Source organism: Musa acuminata, chromosome BXJ3-7 (genome assembly GCF_036884655.1).
Source record: "Musa acuminata AAA Group cultivar baxijiao chromosome BXJ3-7, Cavendish_Baxijiao_AAA, whole genome shotgun sequence".
Taxonomy (NCBI): domain Eukaryota; kingdom Viridiplantae; phylum Streptophyta; class Magnoliopsida; order Zingiberales; family Musaceae; genus Musa; species Musa acuminata.
Window position 1 is genome coordinate 17,286,453 of NC_088355.1, and position 23,746 is coordinate 17,310,198.

At 35.8% G+C, this 23,746-nt stretch overlaps 2 protein-coding genes across 4 annotated transcripts; both read left to right on the forward strand.

Moving 5' to 3' along the window:
• The first annotated feature begins 1,957 nt into the window (after nucleotides 1–1,957).
• LOC135643193 (actin-depolymerizing factor 11) lies at nucleotides 1,958–6,716 on the forward strand. Its single transcript, XM_065159886.1, has 3 exons — nucleotides 1,958–2,142; nucleotides 4,653–4,918; nucleotides 6,348–6,716. Exons 1-3 carry the CDS (start codon nucleotides 2,122–2,124, stop codon nucleotides 6,496–6,498), a joined length of 438 nt encoding a protein of 145 aa, XP_065015958.1. The 5' UTR covers nucleotides 1,958–2,121; the 3' UTR covers nucleotides 6,499–6,716.
• A 2,612-nt stretch (nucleotides 6,717–9,328) lies between these two features.
• Nucleotides 9,329–22,469, forward strand: LOC103974544 (probable LRR receptor-like serine/threonine-protein kinase At1g56140). Of its 3 annotated transcripts, none has more exons than XM_065159883.1 (24): nucleotides 9,329–9,509; nucleotides 10,878–11,073; nucleotides 11,616–11,687; nucleotides 11,980–12,051; nucleotides 12,124–12,195; nucleotides 13,368–13,439; nucleotides 13,540–13,611; nucleotides 13,696–13,761; nucleotides 15,044–15,115; nucleotides 15,359–15,430; nucleotides 15,521–15,592; nucleotides 15,737–15,808; nucleotides 15,948–16,013; nucleotides 16,310–16,375; nucleotides 16,876–16,920; nucleotides 17,002–17,066; nucleotides 17,144–17,523; nucleotides 18,589–18,790; nucleotides 18,873–19,043; nucleotides 19,141–19,259; nucleotides 20,509–20,719; nucleotides 20,866–21,097; nucleotides 21,252–21,402; nucleotides 21,954–22,469. In XM_065159883.1, exons 1-24 carry the CDS (start codon nucleotides 9,389–9,391, stop codon nucleotides 22,344–22,346), a joined length of 3,132 nt encoding a protein of 1,043 aa, XP_065015955.1. In that variant the 5' UTR covers nucleotides 9,329–9,388; the 3' UTR covers nucleotides 22,347–22,469. The 3 variants fall into 3 exon arrangements, with proteins under 3 accessions (XP_065015955.1, XP_065015957.1, XP_065015956.1); XM_065159885.1 differs by having other exon boundaries at nucleotides 18,948–19,043; XM_065159884.1 differs by having other exon boundaries at nucleotides 17,159–17,523.
• Nucleotides 22,470–23,746: the final 1,277 nt, after the last annotated feature.

Here is a 23,746-nt window from a genome sequence, read left to right on the forward strand (position 1 = left end):
TATAAAAAAAATAAAAGATATTAATAAAATATAAAAGGGCAAAGTTATAATTTGACTAAAGGGCAACCCTGGGGCAAAACTATAATTTTTGCCAAAACCTTACTACTTGCGTCGCCGCTGCTTGTGCGTGTGGCGTTGCCACAGCCAGCTACCTCTGCCCGCGTGCGGCCACTATGGCGGTTCCTGCCCGCGCATGACCGCTACCGTCGCGGGGCTGCCTTTGCCCACACGCGGCCACTACGACGGTTCTTACCCATGCATGTGGTTGTTGCTTGTGTGCCTGCCATCGCCTACGCACGACTAGTCGCGGTTACTGCCAGCACGCGACCACCGCTTGGGCACGACCTACCCATGCACGATCACCGTCGATGTTGTATGCCTTCGTGCGGTCGTCGCATGGACGCGAGCTATGCTCGCGTGCGGCCGTCGCATGTGCACGGTGATGCCCACATACGTGTGCCGCCTATTGCGCTGCGACGCGCATGCTGCCCAGTGCAGCCTCTGCCGCTAGCAGATTCGCTAGCTATATGTAGCAAGGTCGTCGACGACCATTGCTGCTCCACGATCATTAGAAAATATGGATCATTCATGCATCGTAAATAAAAATAACAGATTTAATATATTTGATCTCAAGAAAATAGGCTCTCTTACCAATTGTTAGCATAAAATATATAATCATGCTATCTGTAATACGAAAAAACTCTTATGCCAGGATTGAAATCAAATAAAATTAGATCTAACAATATTACGATGCCTACCTTTGTTGTTGTTCATAAGAATAAACATTATCTGATCTACAAGCGCACCATCGTTGGATCTGAGATATCAATCTGCAAAGAGAACTAGACATTTCATTTCCTCTCTTCCTATCTTTTCATAGGACCACTTAGATTGATGGATTAGGGAGATTGAGAGAAAAATTTTAATCTCTCAATTGAGATGAGATGTGTCTTATTTAACCCCTAGATATCCTGTTTATTTATAGGCGAGAGTAGAGGGTCTAGGATAAATTATTAGGAGAGCTCCTCCCATCGAAGGACATCCCCTAAGTAATTCTATTATAACATAAACTTATTTTCTAGTGATCAATAACCATAATTAGAATCTAATCATATCGATAATATATCTTATCTAATTAAATAGATCATATGATCTAATAAACTATTCGGGACAATGATAAACACTCCCACATCGAAGAACTACATCACCGACTACAGTAGCCCTGAAGAGTTGTGCGAATACCCACCTCTGCGCATTCATCAATCTGCTACAAACGAACAGCTATGGAAACCCTAAAATCTGGTCTTTATGTTTGTGATATATGTAGACCTCAAACCACATTTTAGCAACAACAGCATTTCCAAGTTCATGAATGCAGAAAGATCTTTATCAGCTAGACAAGACTAATTGGCACCCATTCGAATTTTTCTTATTTTCTTTCGCAGTCAACCTATTTGAATTTTGAATTTTTTTTATCTTTTAGTCATCAAAATTCATGCATAACAAAACAACATTTCATAATTATATCTTTCATATTTTTTAGATATATGTTTTATAAAAATATTTTTTTATCTCTTTTTATATCGACCAGCGCGACCGAGAAACCAGTCAACCGAGATTTGACCGGATCAATAGTAATTCCTAGATATTACTAAACCACAAATATATGTAGTTTTGTAGGTATATAAATCTTATTACAACGGAACCTCAAATGATCGATGACCCCCACCCATACTCTAAACATTAATCGTCAGTCACAGTGGAGCCCAAGGAGTCATACCGGGGGCCGTGCCCAAAACGTAAGCTCCGAGAGGAGTCCGCGGGCCACAGCATCGGTTTACCGTCGGCCCACCATCCGACGGTCGAGAATAATCAGTACCTTAACATGTTCGCTTTCGGTGTTGCATCAGGTGGGGTCTCGATCTGTATACGAAGAAAAAGAAGCGATCTTTCGCACCCGTCACTGTCGGTAAAAACACGAATCTTCCTTGCTCCCCCCTTTCGGTGTACCGTCTGCTTCCTCTCCGTTCTTTTTCTGTCCACCTCCTCAGTTTCTCTTCTGTAATCCCTACAAAGGGAAGAGAAAGGAGTCGCATGTGAGCCGATCCCTCGTCTGTCCAAATGGCCTTTCTCCGATCCTACGTGAGTTCTTCTTCTCTTCATTTTCTGTTCTCGATCAAGATTTTCTCTTTGCTTTTGTATTTTATTGGCAGATTGAGGAGATCGGATTTTTTTATCTCTTGTAATTTCATTTTGAGGCCCGATCGATGTGCAGTCTTCGATTTTTTTCGGAATTTTCTATTTTTCTTGTTCAATTTTGGGGTTTTCAGGGAATTTGGATTTGATCGGTTCAGTTTGTGGCGCTTTTTGATGTTGATGTCTTTCTATTTAGATTTCAGTTGACTGCTCCGTCGATCGAGTGAGTTGTTGGTCGATCGGGTTTACTATTTGTGGTGTGTTGAAGGCAACGAAATTATGTTTCCGTCTACACTGTTTTAGGCGTTTTGGTTGTTCATGGAATTTCTTTTTTTTATATGCGTTAGGGGTTTATGTTCATATCAACTCTGAATTGAGATTCAGATGTGTAGTCATTTATGTGAAAATATCGATTTTGATGCCCAAGTCTGTGGTCTGCGTTTTGTTGTTTTCGTTTTCTTGCTGTTCCAAGCTTTGGAATCGTTGAAAAGTAGTGTGAAGACCATCACTGGACGGTATAGCTGCATCATCAGGGATTCATTCTCCTACAACTAAGACTTCAGAATGCTTGTGTTAATTGTTCATAATTTTTCCTGAGCATATTTACCTGGCATTGACGTTGGAGCGATGTATATATCGTACAGCAGCTGTGTAGTTTGCACCTTGTAATCTTGGATATTATGATCTTGTACATATCACTTGATGTAGAAGGAGATGTGGTCACTGGTTCTTCTCTTATTGTGTCGTTGAATGTTGTAAGTTCTAGTCGAGGCCCAAGCACTAGAGGACTTTAGAACCTAGGCTCGAAACTGAAGGCTAATGCCTTAACAAAGCTATTCATGCTTCATGATACTTGTTTGAATGATAATTTTCTAGATGAAAGAGATTAACAATCAAGATGCACTCTTGCCCAAAAATATCCAAATTGTGTCAATCCTTTGTTCTTTGAGGACCATAAATATTCTTCCTTTTCTTTCATATTACCTCTTCCTCCATTTTAGTGATGCTCTCTTTATCTTCCTATGCTTTTCTCCTTCAATATCAAATTATTTCTTGAGCCACAAGGCTTTTAACTTTTTCTTTAAATTGACCATCTTTCTTTTCAATTTGATAATCCTTTCGTTCTGTAGGAGTTCATTTATCAATGCTTTTATTTCTCTCTGAGTTCAGTAGAGCCTTAGTTCATTTAACCAATTCCTTGACCAACAAACTCTTGCAACCTTCTACTGAGGAATTTTCTTGTTTTACAGCTTACTTTTGATGTTTCAGCCTCATGAATCTTCTTTTCTTGTTATGTAGGTTGGCACCCTTAGGTACAATTTTCTTCTATGAGGTGCATTTTTTTATTTTAAAACTAAAGCTTGAAAATACGCATTATTTGCACCACATTATTCAGATGCACAATTAGTTTCTTTATGCTTTTTTGCCTCCTAAACAATGTGGTTTATCACCTCTGGTTACCCATCTGTTTTAGCATTAAATTAATGCCATCTTGTTGAAGCGATGATTCATCACTTAAATGGAACTTATCTCATCTGGCTTATCCTATATCATCACGACAAAGCTTTAAAATCGATCAACTGCATAGTAATTCATTGTAGCACCATAAATCTTGGGCAATTCAACTATATATATGTCAACCTTAACACATTTTGCATTTTCCTTTATTTTTTAGCTGACTCTGATTTTAAAGTTATTTTTTATTATTTTGAAGCTGTTGAATTAGATGGTTTTTTTATTAGTCTAAGGTCCCTAATAATCGTTTTCCACTTTATCTTGACTGCAGATGTGTATGAAACTTATAGAGTATAGGCTTCTTCTTAAGCCTTGTCTCAGATTTTTTATTTTTTTAATCAAATAAAGTTATTATTTCATGTCTTTCTTCTTTATGTGTATTACTGTTACATCTACATTTTAAATCAAAAGTGCATTTGTAAAACTACCAATACAGTATGGGCAGTGTTGGCTTTGGTCCATGATGGTCATAAAACTGTTAAGCTCTTCAGCAGGCAATTATGCACATTAAAAAATTCATAAAATTAAAAACACTTCTAAGACAAGATATGGTCTTAGCTTTGATAGATCTGTTTTGTAACTGTTTGTTGTGGTTGCTTCATGGATTACTAGTGTCATAAGAAGTCACTTCTGTGTTCATATGTTTATAAAACATGTACCCTGCTGGACCAGCTTGATAACCCACTCTCTCATCTGGCTGCCATGAGCCAGGGCCTTGTAATGCTTCTTCTAAAAACAGTGTATTCAGATATATTGATTTTCTTGCCTGTCAATGTAAAGGACCATCATCTCTTGTTTGGGTGATTCACTATTTTCTTTATTGCTGAATGAATTGTGTTTTTAAAATTTATATTTTCTTTAATAATTCATTGAATTTTAAATGTCGCAATCCTAAGAACAATCATTAATGACGTCTGAATTTTATCTTCAAATGTTTTCAGTCGAATGCATCCTCTGGAATGGGTGTTGCTGAGGATTGCAGAGACACCTTCGTAGAGCTTCAAAGGAAGAAGACCCATCGATATGTGATATTCAAAATTGATGAGAAACGAAAGCAGGTTATTGTGGAGAAGACTGGAGATGCAACTGAAAGCTATGATGATTTCATGGCATCTCTGCCTGAGAATGATTGTCGTTATGCTGTCTATGATTTTGACTTTGTCACTGAAGAGAATTGTCAAAAAAGCAAGATCTTTTTCATTGCCTGGTGAGACTTTTGATGCTAGAATTTTCTCCTCTTAGTGGCTATTCTGGTGTTAATATTAGTGAGATTTGGTTAGGTAATATACTGATACAAGTGGTATATATCAGTATATCAGTATGCCTACCGTACCATGTGTTGGTACGTTGGCATAGCTTGGTATGTACCATACCGATGGCCGGTCAGTACACCGGTATGAATTGGAAAGGCGAATCATGCAAAATAGATTCATACTACTAGGATTCTTTTGCTAACAGCTGCAGAATGCATGCTCTCATACTTCTTTAACCTCTATTTAAAATTTATGAACTTATTGTCGGAAGAAATTAGCTTAACTAACAACAAAATCTTTACCCTTGACACCGTGAATGTTACAAAACCCAACAATGGAATATAAGGATCACTAAGAGGTGAGGACTTGGTAGACTTAAAAATTGTGAAGCCAAGCAATTTCAATTGAATATGTATAAAATGTATATATTGTTATTATAATTGTCACTGCCCTCTGATAAATTAGCTTAAACCTTGCAATTTATTTTGCTTTGGGTATAGTACAATCAAAAGTTGATTGAGGTCCTTGAAGGAGATATATGCATCTTTTATCTGTCCTAGAGTGGGGATGTGGCAAATGGTTGTCTCTGGACTTTTTGACTTTGTTGCTTTAGGTTGACACTCTTTATAATTCGAGTATCTTTCATTGACCAGTAATCGAAGACCATGATACAAGAAAACATCTCTCTCGAGTTTAATTAAGATACATCATTTGGTAAAATTTTAATAAAGCTAACCTTGTATCACTGCACATAGTTGTTTTTACAGATCTTAATAGTAAAAGCAGAAATCACTAGTTATATAGCTGATTACTTAATTTACAATAGATAATTATCCCATCATATAAGTTTCAGTTATAATGATGTCTTTCTAAGATATATTTAGTCTTGAGATTCCCTATTGATTAATCACCCATGCAATGAGAGGATTGAACTGAAATATCTTCATCATTTGGATTAAATTCAAATGAGAACCATGAAGCTATTGTTGCCATTAATCTATTGTGATATTTATTTTTGCATTTCCCAGAATTGGACTTTTCTTGTTAACATGATTACCAGTTGCCAGAAAAACTGATTGTGAGTCTGTACCACTGTTAGAAGTATAATTATTGTTCTTGCTTTATGCATCTTTGCAGGCATATGAAGTATCATTATTGTGCCTAGGAAATTGCACTATGCTAACTTGATTCTTTTAATGTTATGATGTTGCTTCCTTATCATATCTTCTTCTGCTGCTGAAGCAGTTGCTTCATTTATCTGAAATTTTAGTACTTCTATCTTGTGTTACATTTGCTATTGTTATTTTCCATTCCTGTACATCTTCTTGCACTTCAATTAAAGGGTATAATTGTTGTCTTTTCTCTTGTTATTCCTGCCATCAGGTCCCCTTCTGTGTCCCGAATCCGAGCTAAAATGTTGTATGCAACTTCTAAAGATCGGTTCAGGAGGGAGATGGATGGAGTTCACTATGAGATTCAGGCTACTGATCCTTCAGAGCTGGACCTTGAAATTCTCAGAGATCGAGCACATTAATACCAGAGACTTTCTATGTCATGAAACTTCTGCAGACATATGAATTAGCTATTTATGCCTTCTGGATAATCGGGTTGGAGATCTTCAGACTCTAATGCTCGACGTGATTGGGTTATGCTGCTTGAATATATTTATCAAGTGTTGTTCGAAAATGTTGTTAAATGGTTGAATCACTGTTGTTGGTTGGTGTTGCTGTTTATATTCTTGATTCTGTGTCACAGGCTTGTCAAATTTACTACTTCAGATTGTGAGATTAATTGGTCCTCACGAAGTGCATGTTTTCTAGTTTCTAAAACAAAGCTTACCTCTTCCTACATGCACAATGGAGAGTGCCATTGATCAGGAAAACCCTAAAAGATGCTTTATGTAGGATTGTACTGGAAATCAGAGTGCAAGAGAGCCAGATCATTATCATATTCCTCCCCACCAAATCTTCATCACATTGGTCAACTACTAGTGTTTCATCAAATTGATGTGCCTCTGGATCAGCTGCCTGCCAGGTCTTTGATCATCTTGAGGGTTAATCCAAAACCTCATGCTTCCTTTATTTAAATTCTTGATCTTTGTTTCAATCTCATTGACCTTAATATTAATAGAAGCAACCAAGGTATCTGCTTTCCTAAAAAATACATCTTCGAGATCAAACACCACATCTGTGATTGATTGGCCTATGGCTCATCTTGATCTTTAATCATTGCAGTCTTCTTCTGGCTTTCAAGATCAGTTGGTGGATAGAGCTATCAATGAAAGGTCCACTGCTCTGGAAGGAAATGCTCAAAAGATTCAAGCCGACACTTGCCAAATTGTTAAATGGCTATAATCATATTGTAATATTCACCACTATAATTTTATATATATATATATATATATAATGGATTGACTTGACTCCATTTCACAATAAATGAGAAAATAAAGGCTATCAAATCGTCAGACACTTTGACCATTCAACTACACGTACGGATTACACAGATCCGAATTGTTCTTTCCTTTCTCAACCATGTTGGAGATTAGAAACTTGATGAATGGCCCTTTTTCTTATTTTTATTTTTCCTCTTAAGAAACTTGGTCAACAAGTAATTTGGAACGTAGACAGTGTTCCTCACTCATGCAGTACAGAGTTTATGTCATCATCTTTAGCATTATAATTCCGTAATCCTTCGAAAGGAAACTAAAAGATATGTTCTTTCAGCATGCTAATCCAAAATAAAATTCTTTTAGCCTAATGGGGTGCCAAATAATTAAATGTTGCATGTTACTTAAACAAATAAATACTTTTGCCACGATAAAAGAAAGTCAAAGTTTGAGGCTTCACTCAGATTGGCTTCAAATCGATAATGGAGGCAAAATATTTAGAAATTATATTAACTGATATTATTAGATAAATGAATGTACAAATTTCCAATTTATGTATACAAATTTTTATCTGCAATTGGTGTTCTTCATCATGGCATCTTGAAAAAAATAAGGCTTCATCACTGTTACTCACCATCACCTTTGAGAACTCATGCCCACCAGATTTCCACTTCATACTCTGCTAAAAATCATCCAAAAGTATTTATTTAGGAAAGTGCTACGCATTTGGTCTGAGCAATACAGGAAGATGAACTGCATCTTCAACAGACAAAAGATTGCTTCTTTCATGCAAATCTCGGATAATATTTGAGCACATCCACAAGCAATTAACAATTCCAAGCATGTTGCTGGGTAGTCAAGCAGATTGCTTTCCGAGGAATTGATGCAGCTTCCATGAATAATGATGCAAGCTCCATTGCTGTCAAAGGATGCTTGGTGATGCTTTAGATCTCCAAATGTCAAAGCATGTTAAGAATTAAAGATGAGCAGGTATCTGCCACCTACATCATCAGACCTTCTTCCTGGTGTTTGATAGACCCTTGTAATTCTCAATATCTTCCTATTTGTAGAGATAAGGCTGTGAATATTGATTATTGTGAATTGGATTATCTTTTTGTGTGTGTGTGTATGTGTTTCTAGGTTAATTTATAAATGTTTTAATACTGTGAATCATATATGTCACTTCATAATCTCGACTCTTGTATAAGATAAAAGTAGTAGGTACTTAGAAAATACATAGACACTAACGTTAATTTGTTTCTTTGAGTCCAGTTGCTGTCATTGCATGCATCAGAGATAGCTGTTGAAGCATAGATCTACGCCAAATTCCACAGTCCAAGAACAAATGAATCACCATTTAATTTATTATTATTATTTTTTGTGTTTCAGTGATGAGGTCTGGAAGTCATTGGTTGAATTCACCAGGACTGGCAGACACAAATGTCTATAAAACAATACAACCCTCTTGAAGTAGGTCTTGAGAGAAAAGTCAAGCAAGCTTCTCCCACAGAGAAATTTTTCTAAGCTTGTCACTTTTATTTTCACATCATATAGTCCTGGTAGGAAATGTCCATGTTTATTTGATTTGATGTGTTACCTGCAATGACAAAATTATTCAAAGTGGACAATATGGAGAAGTAAAATAAATAGTATAAAAAAAAGAGGCCCATGGATGGAGTTGGATTGAAAATGAAAAAGGATCAACCTTGGAGATTAAGCATCAGACTTGATTTGAATGATTCTGACTGGTAAAATTTTCTCAGCAAACACTTAATTTGCAGTAAAAGGATTTTTATGAGAGGAAGAAGTGCGCGCTTGAAGTTTAGGAGCATAAACAATCTCCACACTAGGTGGAGTAGCCAATTGTGAACAGAGCATGCGAAAAGTCTACAAAGAACAGCCACGTTTTAGTTTTTCCTGTCAAACATGTCCCATGCGATCCCACCTCCACACCTTTAAATTGTGGGGAAAGCCACCGCCATTGTTACAGACCACTCCGGAGCTTCAGAAATCTTGAAACCCTTGCGCCATATCAGAGATGTTGCAGCCAAAGAATCCATCCAAGTTTGATTCGGTAGCTCTTGTGATCTGCTTCCTACCATGCCTGTTCCTCGCTTTCGGAAGATCCGGAGCTCAAGCTACTACTCCTCTATCTGAAGGCATGCCGTTGTCTCACTATAATCTTTTTTTCTTCTGCTTGCTCCATATCTTCTCCTCTTTTTCTTTGATAAGGCACTCAAACCTTATCTTTTATCTTCTGCAAGTTTCCATGGTTTTTGTTCTTCTTCTCCTCCTCCTCTCCTCCTAGTATTCATATCTTTCTTCGACAAACACACACAATTCAGTATAACCTTTTTTTGTCTCATGATTGTTTCCATGCTTTGTTCTTCTTTCTTCGATATAGTTCTCAAATTTGTTTCTTTCCATATTTGTTTCTTCTCCCGAGTTTTTGCAAGTTCTTTTATTTATTTGATAAAAAAGCACTCAAACAGTTCACTGAAGCCATCAAAGTCCATAAAATCCACTTAAAACCATAAGAAAAAACACCAACACAACCTATAAAATAGTTAGAAAGAGCTCATATAGATATGATGGTGATTTGAGGTCCTCATATCATATATCCTGGTTACACTGTTTGGATGTAGGTACCAAAAAAAAAAAAAAGAAGAAGATTTTCTGCTACTTGAGACTCGTTTTTATTTAATTATTGTAGAAATATTTCTTATTACTTGACTTTTCATAGTTATCAAAGAGGTTTTGAATTCATACAAGTTTAGATGATATAGGACTTTTAGAACATCATTAGATGATATAGGTTTTGAATTCACACCGGATTGCATCTTAGGCCACAATTTTCCTAAGTTGTTTGTGGCAATCCGTGAATCTATTGTTCATCATTTTTACTCATCAAATCAGCTATGGATTATTTCAATCTTTTATTTTCTTATTTATGTCATTTTCCCAATACATCCGTTCTATGTTTGCCTTACTTTTTAATTTCGAACAACATGTCCATCTTAAACAATTTTCGAGATCCTTTTTTCTCAATTGATGGGAAATTTTAATTTTTTTCACATTAAAAATCAAATAGAAATATCTTTTGGTAAAAATAAAAAGAGACTTTTATTTTAATATCTAAATTATACCTTATCAATTATTTGAATTACTAATTTAAAAGAGAATATATAATATTTTTTTTAAGGATATTAATGCTACTCGAATTTTCACTATTGCTATACTTGGCGACGATCGATGGTATAGAGATTAACGACGATGATATATGTGTGTTATTGAATTTTGTAAGGGATACGACTAATCTTATAGGACATTCAATTTTGTCAAGTCAAAGACTAAATCATTCAAAGATGCTGACTTGCCGGTTTCTCACGGTCAAACCACACGAACTCATTCATACATGCATGCATTAGGTTGGTAGCGTGTGATATGATGATGGTGATAACATGGTAGCATTTGATCGAGGAGTTCGTTGTTGACGTGAACACCATGTGCTGTTTCTGGCGTTGCAGTGGCGGCACTGAACGTGATCCTGGGGCGGTGGGGGAGGACGGCTTCGGCGACGTCGTCGCCGGCGTGGAACATCAGCGGCGAGCCCTGCAGCGGCGCCGCCATCGACTCCACCAGTTTCGATAGCACCGCCTTCAATCCTGCCGTCAAATGCGATTGCTCCTACGACAACGCCACAACCTGCCACATCACTCAGTTGTGCGCTCTCTCTCTCTCTCTCTCTCTAAATACACACTCACTCTCATACTATGCAGTTGGGTTCTTCTCCTACATCATCATCTTTTTCTTACTTTTCTTGGAGTTCATAAATAATTTAGAACACACAGACTCTCTCTCTCTCTCTCTCTCTCTCTCTCTCTCTCTCACTTTCTCTAAATACGCACTCTCAAACTATGCAGTTGAGTTCTCCTCATCATCATTTTCTTGCTTTCTTGGAGTTCATAATCATTTAGGGCACAGACTCTCTCTCAAATGCACACACTCACTCTCATGCTATGCAGTTGGGTTCTTCTCCTTCATCATCATCTTTTTCTTGCTTTTCTTGGAGTTCATGTCTATTCAAACACACAGACTTTCTCTCTCTTTCTCTCTCTCTCTCTCTCTCTCTCTCTCTCTCTCTCTCTCTCTCTCTCTCTCTCTCTATATATATATATATATATGTATATATATATATATATGTATATATACATGTATATATGTATATCTTGGTATGAAGTTTTGGCTTGCTCATATATATGCAGGAAAGTGTACGCCCTCGATGTGGTGGGCAGAATCCCGGCCGAGCTGCAAAATTTGACGTACCTCACCAACTTGTATGCCCTCTTCCATCTCCGTCTCATCTCTACCTCCATCTATTTCCTACTACTTCTAAAGCATGCATGCAAGACAAGCATGAGATAAGAACTCACCATATCAAAAAGCACCTCCAAATGCAGATAACGAACATATAGACAACCAAATAAGTAAGAGCACTAATTATCGATCCTATGGTCCCTAATATGCACAATACTTACATCATTTTACAATATATTAGTGACTTAATTTCCTATCAACATCATTGTGAGCAATTGAAGTTACTATGTCAAGCAAGCTTTACATCAACAGGCATTTGGCTCAAAACTATTTGACGGGTCCCTTTCCTGCATTCATTGGGAACTTGACCGGCCTACAATACTTGTAAGTCCACTTACATTCTAACCTAACCTATGATGTCAACAAGTTTGTTCTTGATTGGATGCAACTTTGCAGGTCAGTGGGTACTAATGCACTATCAGGAGGCATACCAAAGGAACTCGGCAAGCTCACCAACCTTCTCTCCCTGTAAGAAATCATTCTTTTTGATGCCCCATTTCTCAGCCAAAAATCCTCCACATGATTTCATGAACTGCAAGAAGTAATTATAAAAGTATCATGAATTTTCTTGATAGCTATCCGATCAAGGTTGTGGAAGATACAGATCAGCCTCAAGCCAATGTGGATTTGGATTTGACTCAATGCCACCAAATTGAAACACATATATCTAATATTTTTGTATTTGTCCTTCTAATTGTAAATTTAGAGAATATATATATATATATCAATAATTTTTAAAAATAATTATGTTGCTAAAAGGTTTTGGGATGATATATAAATATGATATGAAGTGGTAATTATGTTATTTCTGAACTTTTTAAGGCTATATATGTAAAATGATCTAACAAAACGAATCGGGCGTCATATCGGATTCGGATCTTTCTTGATGAACCGACTCCTTTTCTTTCACTTCCCCCGGCCCCTCAGGCATTTGCTTCGTCACGGCGCCAACGACGGCCATCTACAGACAGTCTGGCTGTCGCGTGCCGCCATGTGTTCTCCTTACTCACGGCCACGCATCCGCCGGAAGACAACCCCCGAGGAGGGAGAGAGAGGTGGAGGCGAATGATCGCCTGATAAGATCTTTACAGGCTCTGCTTTTTCGCATGGCCAATGGTTGGTCGGCCGGGGTAGTCGACCAATTTGGTGCATTGCTGTGTCCATAGTTTCCTAATGGCATCAACCAAAAGATGCCAAAGCGATGGGTATGCATTTCGTGCATCCTTTCGAGTCAAAAGGCTGCTGTGAAGGTACATTACATCCCGCCCTCCTTCAAATTGGCGCCCTCCCTTTGAAGGTCGTCGATTCAATCAAAATCAAAAGTATTACATAATATGCAAAATTCTTTGGCTTATCAGTCTTACATTTAATTTGAGGTAGAAAATTCTTGCTTCTTAACGATGAACTTGATTTCTTGAAGTGGATTTTTTGTTGTTATTAAGCTGTCTTTGGAAAGGAAAAGAACAAGGGGAAAAAAGTTTGTGAGCGATCTTTGTTTTATGTATAATGAACACTTACATTTTGTTGATTCACATGTACTGCAATTCCTCCCTTATTGACATGTATTGCAATCCCATGGCATAATTTTCTTCAGATGATGTGAAAGAAACATGAATAATTCGATTGGTTTTATTTTGCAGGAGTATTGCTACAAATAACTTCAGTGGCCCGCTCCCTCTTGAGCTTGGCAACCTGACTAAATTGCAGCAATTGTTAGATAACTTTGACAGCCTTATTTGTGTTTTAGTGCTTCTAAACACTAGAAGTTTTTTAGTTGGTATTTTGTGCTTACATACAATAATTATTTGGTAGGTATGTGAGTAGCTGTGGGGCAAGTGGTGAGTTCCCATCAACTATATCAGGACTAAAAAATTTGAAGACCTTGTAAGTCATCTTTTTCATTTATTTATTTTTGCATATCAATTGCGCAGACATAGATGTTGCTCACCACTTTTTTTTCTGTATCAGGTGGCTAATTAACAATAATTTCACTGGCAAAATACCAGACTTCAGCAGGACTAATATAACCTCATTGTAAGTATTGAGAGGAATAACTTTTATGTAATATCTGATATCTAGAATTTTATTTTAGTTATGTATCATATTTTCCTGCAATCTGTGTATCTATCACAGCAAAATGTTCGAGCAGCAGTTAAATTTGTTTATGTGTTAAAGCAAAAGGATACCTAGCAGATTTCTGGTCAACTTTCCATCAAATCTGGGCCAAGAGTTTCTTTATTTTGTAACGTAGCCTTTATGAAACATAAGCACATGCTTTATTTTGTTAATTTACAAGGTTATATTATCCACAATTTCATATGTTCATGAGCAACTGGAGTTTTTTGAATCTCTTTATTGCCATCCATATGATTTTAGTTTCCAGTAGCCAATTCTTACACAATTTTTTTTAAATTATAAATACTATTAGAAAATTAAGTGCAGCAGCAAATACAAAGAGATCTAGGCCATCCTTATGGTTTTGATGCTCATAGATTTCTTTTGTGTAATTTTTTGGAAGGATATTTTTAATAGAGTGTGGTATGACTCACATTAAAGCAATAGTCTTTGTTAGAAACACTAACAACAATATCCTTAATCTGCTTTTAGTAATGGACATCACACAATACATTCTGAACTAGAATTTTTATCTTAGTATTATGCCACTATGGTTATAGAACTCTATGGTTAAATGCAGTTGATGGCATGTCATGTGCTTCTTTAAAGTATTTAAAAACAAGGTATCATCTTACGGATAAGGCAGTTCTGTTCACTTTAATTCTCAGTTTAATAGTTTGTGCAATCAGCACTTTGTAGGTGCCTCTAGCTTCTGTTATCTATTTGAAAATTATCTTAATTGCCTCCTGAAGCAGTTGCTCAGCTATCTGATTGCTGAATGCTAGTAGTTTTATGTCTTATCATGACTATCAACTTGCCCAATGACCACCATGGTGCAGATGTACGGATGTCACCAAAAGGCTCAATAGTTGTGCATGACAAAAGAATCTATAGGTGGGAATATTTGTGCAAGGTTGCTTCCTTAAAAACTCAATCTCACATTGTCAGTCCTGTGGTCAAAATAATTATTACTGCTACTAGCTTGTCATGCACAATTGAACTTATTTTGTTGAGTCAAGATTGTTGAAATGACTTGAAATCAATGAAAAGTTTTCTGCAGGGGTATTCTTTTTCTATTCGTACTTTTTCATTGTTCCAAGCTCCAGCCTCATGAAGTTGTATCAACTTTTGCTTTTAAACATGCCCATATAAGAATATTGATCTTCTTTTAGTTATACTAATTTTTAGATTGCTTCGCCAGGAGAATGCAAGGAAACTCTTTCGAGGGGCCAATCCCATCAGGTCTTTCCAGGATGACCAATATGGTAGACTTGTAAGGCTCATCTGTTCCTAGTTATCTTAATTGTATGTGTGTTACACACTATTTAATTGTCTCACGGTGTATCTGCTGGTCTACTGTCCTTGTAATACATTACTGTAGTCTTTGTTTTGATTTATACTTACCAACGCATCACCATATACCATTTCTTAATATCATTATATGCATAATGAATGCCTTTAATCATTACAGTTCAATTCATTTAAGTCTCTTTTTGCTTTTTTTTTTGTCATGCAGAAGGATAAGTGACATACAAAAGGGGAGCTCATCGTTAGCTTTTATTAGTAATCTGACATCATTAAGCACCTTGTGAGAAAAAGACTCAACAATCTATTTTGTCTCATGCCTCTTATCCTGCAGTAACAGTTAAATAAGTCATGTATCATCTATTCCTTACAGGATCTTAAGGAATTGCAAGATATCAGATATTATTCCCTCAAACTTTTCAAAATACACCAGTTTGCAGAAACTGTAAGCCTGATTCAGATGAATGTTATTGATGATGTTGCTTGTCATGAATGACAATTTTCTGGCACCACTATTTTGATTTTTACCACCCTTTAGTCTGTAAGAAATTGGTATTCTAATTTAGTGAGAGATGCTATTGTCTCACAGGGATTTGAGCTTCAACAATCTTACGGGACAACTTCCTCAGTCTCTCTTCAATTTGAACTTGCTTAGTCACTTGTAAGAAAAATCCTTATAAAAGAGTTATTTGTAAGATAAGTTTGTGGTGTGAATTCATTTTGTAAGCATCCTAATAGGATGTTAGTTAAATTTGGTTACTATCATACTTATTTTGAATTTTATTTTCCTCCTATTGCAGATTCCTTGGAAATAATAATCTATCTGGTAGCTTGCCCGCTAACAAGAGCGTGACACTTCTTAACATGTATGTTCTTCAGATTCAGTTTCTTGGAAGCTAATTTGTGGTGTAGTCTTTCAATTTTTTGTTAACTGCTTTTTATTTGGAATTAGGAGAACTTTATCTGTCTATCTCATTCAGGGTTTTAACACTTACACTGTTGCCTGTGTTTTGGTCAACAGACATTAGTAAAATCTTCTCAGCAAGTGATAATTATTGTGTCATTTTTTTTTAATAGCTATTCTCTAATACTGCTCTGATGGACCTGCTTCTTGTTTATACAATATTTGAGTGTTTGATTCTGGTTTATGTCTTTCCTGCAGAGATCTATCTTATAATCAACTGGCAGGAAGTTTTCCTTCTTGGGCTAGCCAACAAAATCTGAAACTGTATGTTTATTTAAAGAGAGATTCTTCATTGTACTATATTAGCCATGTCAAATACTTGGTAGTTCAAATGTTTCTCATCACTCTTTAACTACATCATTAAAGCAGATATTTAGAAGATACGGGAACACTGTAGTATAACTTATTACTATATCTAATGAATTCCTTCAAAAACGTATGGTTGCATTTTGGAACCATCTTGCATAAAAATTGGTCGACTTCCCCATTAAGTCAATTTTACTTCATTTAAAGAAAACAGGAACCTTATTTTGCTCCATGAACAAGAGATGGCCTATGGTGATTAAACAAGACATACCAAGCTGATTCATAACTTTGTGATGACACATGTAATTTTTTTGGCATTACAACTAAAGTTTTGTTCCCTTGTATTGTTTATACACTATGTAATACTTAGGCCCCCTTGCCTTCCATTCTCCAGTGATTCATATTTGGTAGACCATAAGAACTACCAATTGTGACACTCATTGCTGTAATTATTACAGGAACTTGGTGGCCAACAACTTTGTAATTGGAAGTTCTAACAGCAGGTGCTTCTGATCTATAACAATGATTTTACATCGTTAATATTTTTTTCATCTGGAGTGACATAACTAAAGTGTTATGTACAGTGTTTTGCCTTCAGGATTGAATTGTCTCCAACGAGATATACCGTGCAATCGTGGGGCACCAATTTGTATGTCGTAATTTCGGTTATTTATCATTGTCTTTCCAATGTTAATATATGAATGATTTAGTTTTTGATGCTTGCAGATTCTTCATTTGCAGTAAAGTGTGGTGGTAATAAAACTATAACAGCTTCCGATGGAACTTTGTATGAAATTGACAACCAGATTCTAACTACTGCTTCTTATTATGTGACTGAGACAAACAAGTGGGCAGTTAGTACTGTTGGAAGCTTTTCAGATGCCTCAAATGCTGACTATATTCTATACAGTTCATCCCAATTCACAAATACTCTAGAATCAGAGTTATATCAGACTGCAAGGATATCTCCCTCATCACTGAGATACTATGGGCTCGGGCTTCAGAATGGAAATTATACTGTTAAGTTGCATTTTGCTGAGACACAGATACTTGATCCACCTACTTGGAAAAGTAATGGAAGAAGAATTTTTGATATTTATATTCAGGTAAGCAAATGAAGATGTGTGTTTTGGTTTTATCAGAAAAAAAAAGTGGGATGTGTTTTGGAGTGTTTGCTAAGAGTATTGTAGAAGAGAAAAATCATACAAGTAGTGTAACACCCAAATTAGTTCCACATCGAAAGTGAGCAAGATTAAGATTGACTTATAAAGGTCTGATGAGTGTATTATTTTAAACTTCAACCTAAGTATTACTAGTGATCTGGGTCAAATGAAGTTGATAAGATAGTTAGCCCATCAAACTCGAGTTCTGACAAGTAGGCTTTAATATATATAAGAAACGTAAAAAATGATATATGCTTTTAGTTAACATGGTAAAAATGTAAAATGAATCATTGACTTCGAAAATTCATAGGAATAACAATCATTTTCTAAAAGAGAATCATGAATATATCTCTTTTGATTTTTTTAACTTACATCTTTAACGAACTATTGTGGAAAATTGACCATAACTTTTTATCTCTTGGTTCTTTTCTTTGAAGCGTGACTGATAGTACAAGAGAATTTTTAGTCTAGCTGAAACATTGTTGGAAAGAGCAAAATTATTACTTTGAATAATAAGTTAGATATTTGTAACAGAAATAGCTTGACTATCAATGGTCTATTCTAAAATAAGAATAAATCTAGAAGTGTTTAAGCTGAGAAATGGTACAAATCAATATATGGTATCTTCACCTCTGATTCTTTCTGAATTAATGAACCATTGTGGTAAACTCTTGTGGAAAAATGACCGTAACTTTTATCTCTTGTTTCTTTTCTTTGAAGCTTGACTGATTGTACAGGAGAATTTTTAGTCAAGCTGAAACATTGTTGGAAAGAGCAAAATTATTACTTTGAATAATAAGTTAGATATTTGCAACAGAAATAGCTTTACTATCAACAGTAAACACCAATATTTTAATATTTATAAATATCTATTCTAAAATAAGAATAAATCTAGAAGTGTTTAAGCTGAGCAATGGTACAAATCAATATTTGGTATCTTCACCTCTGATTCTTTCTGAATTATTTTTACTTCGTTGAAATTTGCCAAGCTTATCTATTTTTTTTCAGGGAAATCTTAGAGAGAAGGATTTTGATATAAGAAAGGAAGCCGGAGAGAAATCCCTTACAGCTGTCATCAAGGAGTATGTAGCTCCAGTAACAGAGAACTTCCTTGAAATTCATTTCTTTTGGGCTGGAAAGGGTACTTGCTGTGTGCCTACTCAAGGTTATTATGGAGGATCCATTTCAGCCATTAGTGTAGATCCTTATGGTAAAGCAACACTAAGTGAATATCTTGCTTTTTGTTTAGCATGTTATTGTACCAGCATCTTATTTTCTTTTCTATTCTTCAGATTTCACTCCAACTGTTAGTAATAAGCCACCATCTACTACGTCAACAAGTAAGAAGAAGACAAGTATTATTGCAGGCACAACAGCTGGTGTTGTAGCTTTAGGTCTACTCTTAATATTTGGGATTTTGATATATTGGCACAAGAAAAGACTCAACAAGGAGGATGATGATGGTACACCTTTCCACTAAACATCTTTAAAAATCTACAGTCCATCAGAAGTTAACAAGTGTTTCTGTTCTTTTTTACATGTTCAAATCATTTAATGCAGAATTGATAGAAATGAGTGCTAGGCCAGACACTTTCATGTACTCTGAACTGAAAACTGCCACTGAAGACTTTAACTCTGCCAATAAGCTAGGAGAGGGAGGATTTGGTCCTGTATATAAGGTGAGAATCTGTGCAAGTTCCTAGATGTATGTAAACAGAATTATCATGTGACTTACCAAATAAGTTTGTCTACAATGCTTGCAGACTACTTAAATATGTTTTACCTGGTGCCAATTTGCATATTAGCCACCTTAAAGACAGAGTTTATGTTAAATAATCTGCTGTTCATCTTTCATTATCTGGTTTGTTAGGATCAAAATCCATCAGTTTGAAATGTTTGTTTTGTAGCCATTAATTATTGGTGTTCTATGGATTATCCGGATAAAAATATTTTCCTCAATAGATGTGTCTTTTATTTGTTCTTTAATTATCTTCTAGTGGGTTCTTTGTAATGATAATAAATTCAATCCCCAATCTATTAATCCATGTGGCATAGACAGTTCATTGAATATAGAATATTGATGCATGCTCCTCATGCATTTTTTACCTTTTTGTGCAAAGAAAGCAACATTTTATTCAAATAAAATAAAGTGTTGTACATAAAAATGGTTTAAAAAACTCGCTCTCCTGCCAATGCGGAATCTGGAAAGAATCTTTTACGTACTCTTACCCTACAAATAGAGAAATTATTTCCATATCTTGAACCTTAGTGACCCAAATCATAAATGAGCAACTGTACCGATGTATCAGGCCTCATCCTCTTCTATTTTAATTAATTAAATCTATTTATTTTTTAAATACAATTCTTCGTTGGACTAAGCTAATAAGAATTTTCTGTTCTTTTCTTAATTTTACAACTTGCTTGCCATCAGTTTGTTTTGCCTTTGCTGGAAGAATTGATGCATCTTGTTTCACTTATCGTCTTTCATTTTTTGGAAAAAGAAAAATAGGCAATTCACCTATTCCATCATGTAAACTTAAAACAAGAAGAAACCATTAAGAAACTGGTTATAAGTTTGCAAACAAAACCAACTGAATACTGACCTAGAAAATAATAAATATCCAGAGAGAAACATACTGACATTGCAAACCAACCTACCAAGTATCCCAGAATGACCAATGCTTACCACCCATCCTCACCTGGAACACATGTCAAACTCAAACAAAGCATATGGATGCTGAAGCTAGCCACAGTGCCACACTGAGAACTAATCAAAATCCGCTGATCTTATTTGTCACATTAACCTGCAAAGGATGCAATAATGCAATGAAGCTTTTTCTAGGTTTCCAGTGGGCATATTTTACTTTGTTATGTAAGGTGTATATTAATATTAACATCAATTTTGTGTTTTGTTATTTTTATACATAGGGTAAACTTTTTGATGGAAGGACTGTGGCCGTGAAGCAACTTTCAGTAGCATCCAATCAGGGAAAGCGTCAGTTCATGACAGAAATTGCAATTATATCTGCTGTTCAGCATAAAAATCTGGTGAAACTATATGGTTGTTGTGTTGAGGGAGGGAAGCGACTTGTGGTCTACGAGTACCTGGAAAACAAGAGCCTCGATCAGGCAATCTTTGGTATCATTTAATACCATCTCAAAAAAGAAAGAAAACATCAATAGGAGCTTTCATTTTTTTAATTATGTATCCTACATGTTTTGCAAATTTTATGAACAGCATCTTTAAACTTAATTGTGCATATGACTATGTATAATTCATTGCAGGCAAGAACAATTTGCACCTTGATTGGCCCATTCGCTTTGAGATATGTTTGGGGATTGCAAGAGCTCTAGCGTATCTTCATGAGGAATCAAGAGTGCGAATCGTACACAGAGATGTCAAAGCTAGCAACATTCTCCTTGATGCCAATTTAAACCCTAAAATATCAGATTTCGGGCTGGCGAAGCTTTATGATGATAATAAAACACACATCAGCACTAGAGTTGCTGGTACAATGTAAGAAGGGCCAACACCATTTTTCCTTGCATTCTTTATTCTATCAGGCTTTACCCATGATATCAGTTTGTTGCTTTCTTCAATTGCACCAATAGGGTTTGTTGGTTTGTGTACTTTATTGGGATATAACAATAATTTTACTGTACTTTCCCAGAGGATATCTTGCACCGGAATATGCCATGAGAGGGCATCTCACAGAAAAAGCTGATGTTTTTGCATTTGGAGTTGTAGCTCTGGAGGTTCTTTCTGGAAGGTCCAATGCAGATCAGACCCTTAAAAATGAGAAAGTTTATCTTCTTGAATGGGTAGGTTCTCTAGTTTATCAGATATTGGCTTAGAAAACATGTCAGTTTTGTAGGGTTTAATAACATCCATTTGAAGGCAATTTCTTGCTTGGCCCTTTCACAATGTAAATACCATGATACGCTGATGAATATATCAGATAATGGTAAGTTGATGATATGTCGATTAACTCTGTATGCATCCATGAAATAATTTACAAGACCATGAGAAATTGCCTCTCACACTCACTTTGTCAAACACCTAGTCAAATGCCTATCATTTGTGTGATTGAATACACTCTCTATTTCAATTCATTCCCTTTGATGTAATTATATTGTATTCCCATCACAATCCCATCAATTATGTCTGAAAAAATATATCACTCTATGACCACATTTTTTGTTGAATGTACTGGAACTTGACAAAGTGGATGTGGATCCACTGTTCAATGGAAAGATTAGGACAATCATTGAATCCATCTTTCTTTGTCAAATAAAAAGGTAAAACATTCCCATTATCAATTGGCACTATAATGTTACATATTCTGATTCGTTTTGGTGTTCATTTTCTGTAGGCCTGGAATCTACGCGAGAAACAGTGTGAACTGGAATTGGTGGACCCAAAATTATTAACATTTGATGAAGCACAAGCAATCCGCGTTATCAATGTAGCTTTGTTGTGCACTCAAGCCTCACCAATGTTACGCCCATCGATGTCGAGAATTGTGGCCATGTTAACGGGGGATATTGAGGTAAGTGAAGTGAAGTCAAGACCTGGTTACCTGACGGATTGGCAATACAACGACTTGAGCAGCAACTTCGCCAGTTGTGGACCTTCTGAACCCATCATCTCAGGATCTGAGAATGAGAGGTTCAGCACAGTATCAAGCACAAGCATGGTGCATAACATAGGAAGCTCAGCTTCACCCACACTACCGATGCTAGAAGTTATTGGTGATGGAAGGTAGCCATTGCTTCACATCACTTTTCACTTTGCTGCCTAATTGCTATGGGCAATTTAGACCTTTTCAACAGTTAAAGCACGAGTTATTATGCAAGCAACAAGAGTTTGCCATTTTGAATTGATTCAACACCATGCTGAAATATCTCTGGTATGAAAAATGGTTTTGTGATTAAAGGAATTTTGAAGGTGTGAATATTTGGTCCTACAGATAATCAGTGAAATTGAAAATGTTCTAAATTTGAAACTTAGCACTCTTCTAGTTTGCAAGAATAAATAAAATGTGTTTCTGGTTGTTTGTATAATACAGAATTATCTTATCAAGATGGAACTTGTGGAAAATTGTTGTTGACTGTCAAAAGATTATGTAAGCATATACTGATGTTATGGAAACAAATGTAAAGATTTATCATACTTCTAGCAAGAAGAAAAGAGAAATTGGAAAATTATGAAAAGACCTGACTCCTACCATAATGTTGAACTTTTGGTTGTCAAAGATTAGAATTAGCTGAACCTAAATTTGGATGGAAACTCTAAGTCTAGGCACCCTTTTTTTCCTCTAATTTTCAGCCGTATAACTGATATGCAAGGAGCAAACATTTTGTAGGATACCTAACATCATTGATATGGAATGCATTGATAAATTGAACAAGGAATAATGCTTACTATCTTTGGCCCAAAATTCCTTACTCTCGACAAGGGAGATAATTAATATACATTTAGAAGCTGAAGTGTGTGAAACAAAATTGTCATGTTCTGGCTACATGTTTTATTGTTTAAGCCGATCATTATTTAAGTCTACTTCATTTCTGAATCAAAACAACTTAAGAACACTCTGAGCTTAGTCTTTTACTTAAGTTTTAATAGCCCAACTAAAAAACAGATCTGCAGCAACGAATTAACTACCACCCGGTGGTAATGCGTTATAAGATTGTGATTAGATGAATATTAATTCAAATGGAAATGGAAATATGCGAGGACTCTTGAATCGCTTAAAATGCAAAGATTTCAAGAGGCTTATCCCTTGATTCATATCAGTGAAGCATGGACTGATCCATCCAAACCAATGCATGAACAGAAAAAGGAAAAATTGAATTATTCTACTAGATGGTTGATTATTAGGAAAAAAATAAAAATCGTCTAAAAGTAAAGATTTCAAAAGGCTGCTCCGTTGATTATCAGGATTTTAAAAAATTGAAAATCCTAAATCTTTTAAGATTCTTAAGAAAAAAACACCACCAAAAGTCCCAAATGTAAAGATTTCAAGATGCTGGTTGTTAGAGGAAAGTATTATTATCATTTTGGTTAGCCCAATGTGATCCAGACTTTATATAGAAGAATGTTTGAGGTATTTCCGAGGTAAAAATATTGTGCTCTTGAGGTAGAAGTATTGTGCTCCCAAGGTGG

Excerpts from the sequence above, each read along its gene's own strand:
- LOC103974544 (XM_065159883.1), top strand. The coding sequence starts at position 9,389 with ATGTTGCAGCCAAAGAATCCATCCAAGTTTGATTCGGTAGCTCTTGTG. Across the intron at positions 13,612-13,695 it reads CTAAAAAATTTGAAGACCTT|GTGGCTAATTAACAATAATT; the intron begins GTAAGTCATCTT and ends TTTCTGTATCAG. Across the intron at positions 17,067-17,143 it reads CAATCGTGGGGCACCAATTT|ATTCTTCATTTGCAGTAAAG; the intron begins GTATGTCGTAAT and ends TGATGCTTGCAG.
- LOC135643193 (XM_065159886.1), top strand. The coding sequence starts at position 2,122 with ATGGCCTTTCTCCGATCCTAC. Across the intron at positions 2,143-4,652 it reads TGGCCTTTCTCCGATCCTAC|TCGAATGCATCCTCTGGAAT; the intron begins GTGAGTTCTTCT and ends AAATGTTTTCAG. Across the intron at positions 4,919-6,347 it reads AAGATCTTTTTCATTGCCTG|GTCCCCTTCTGTGTCCCGAA; the intron begins GTGAGACTTTTG and ends TCCTGCCATCAG.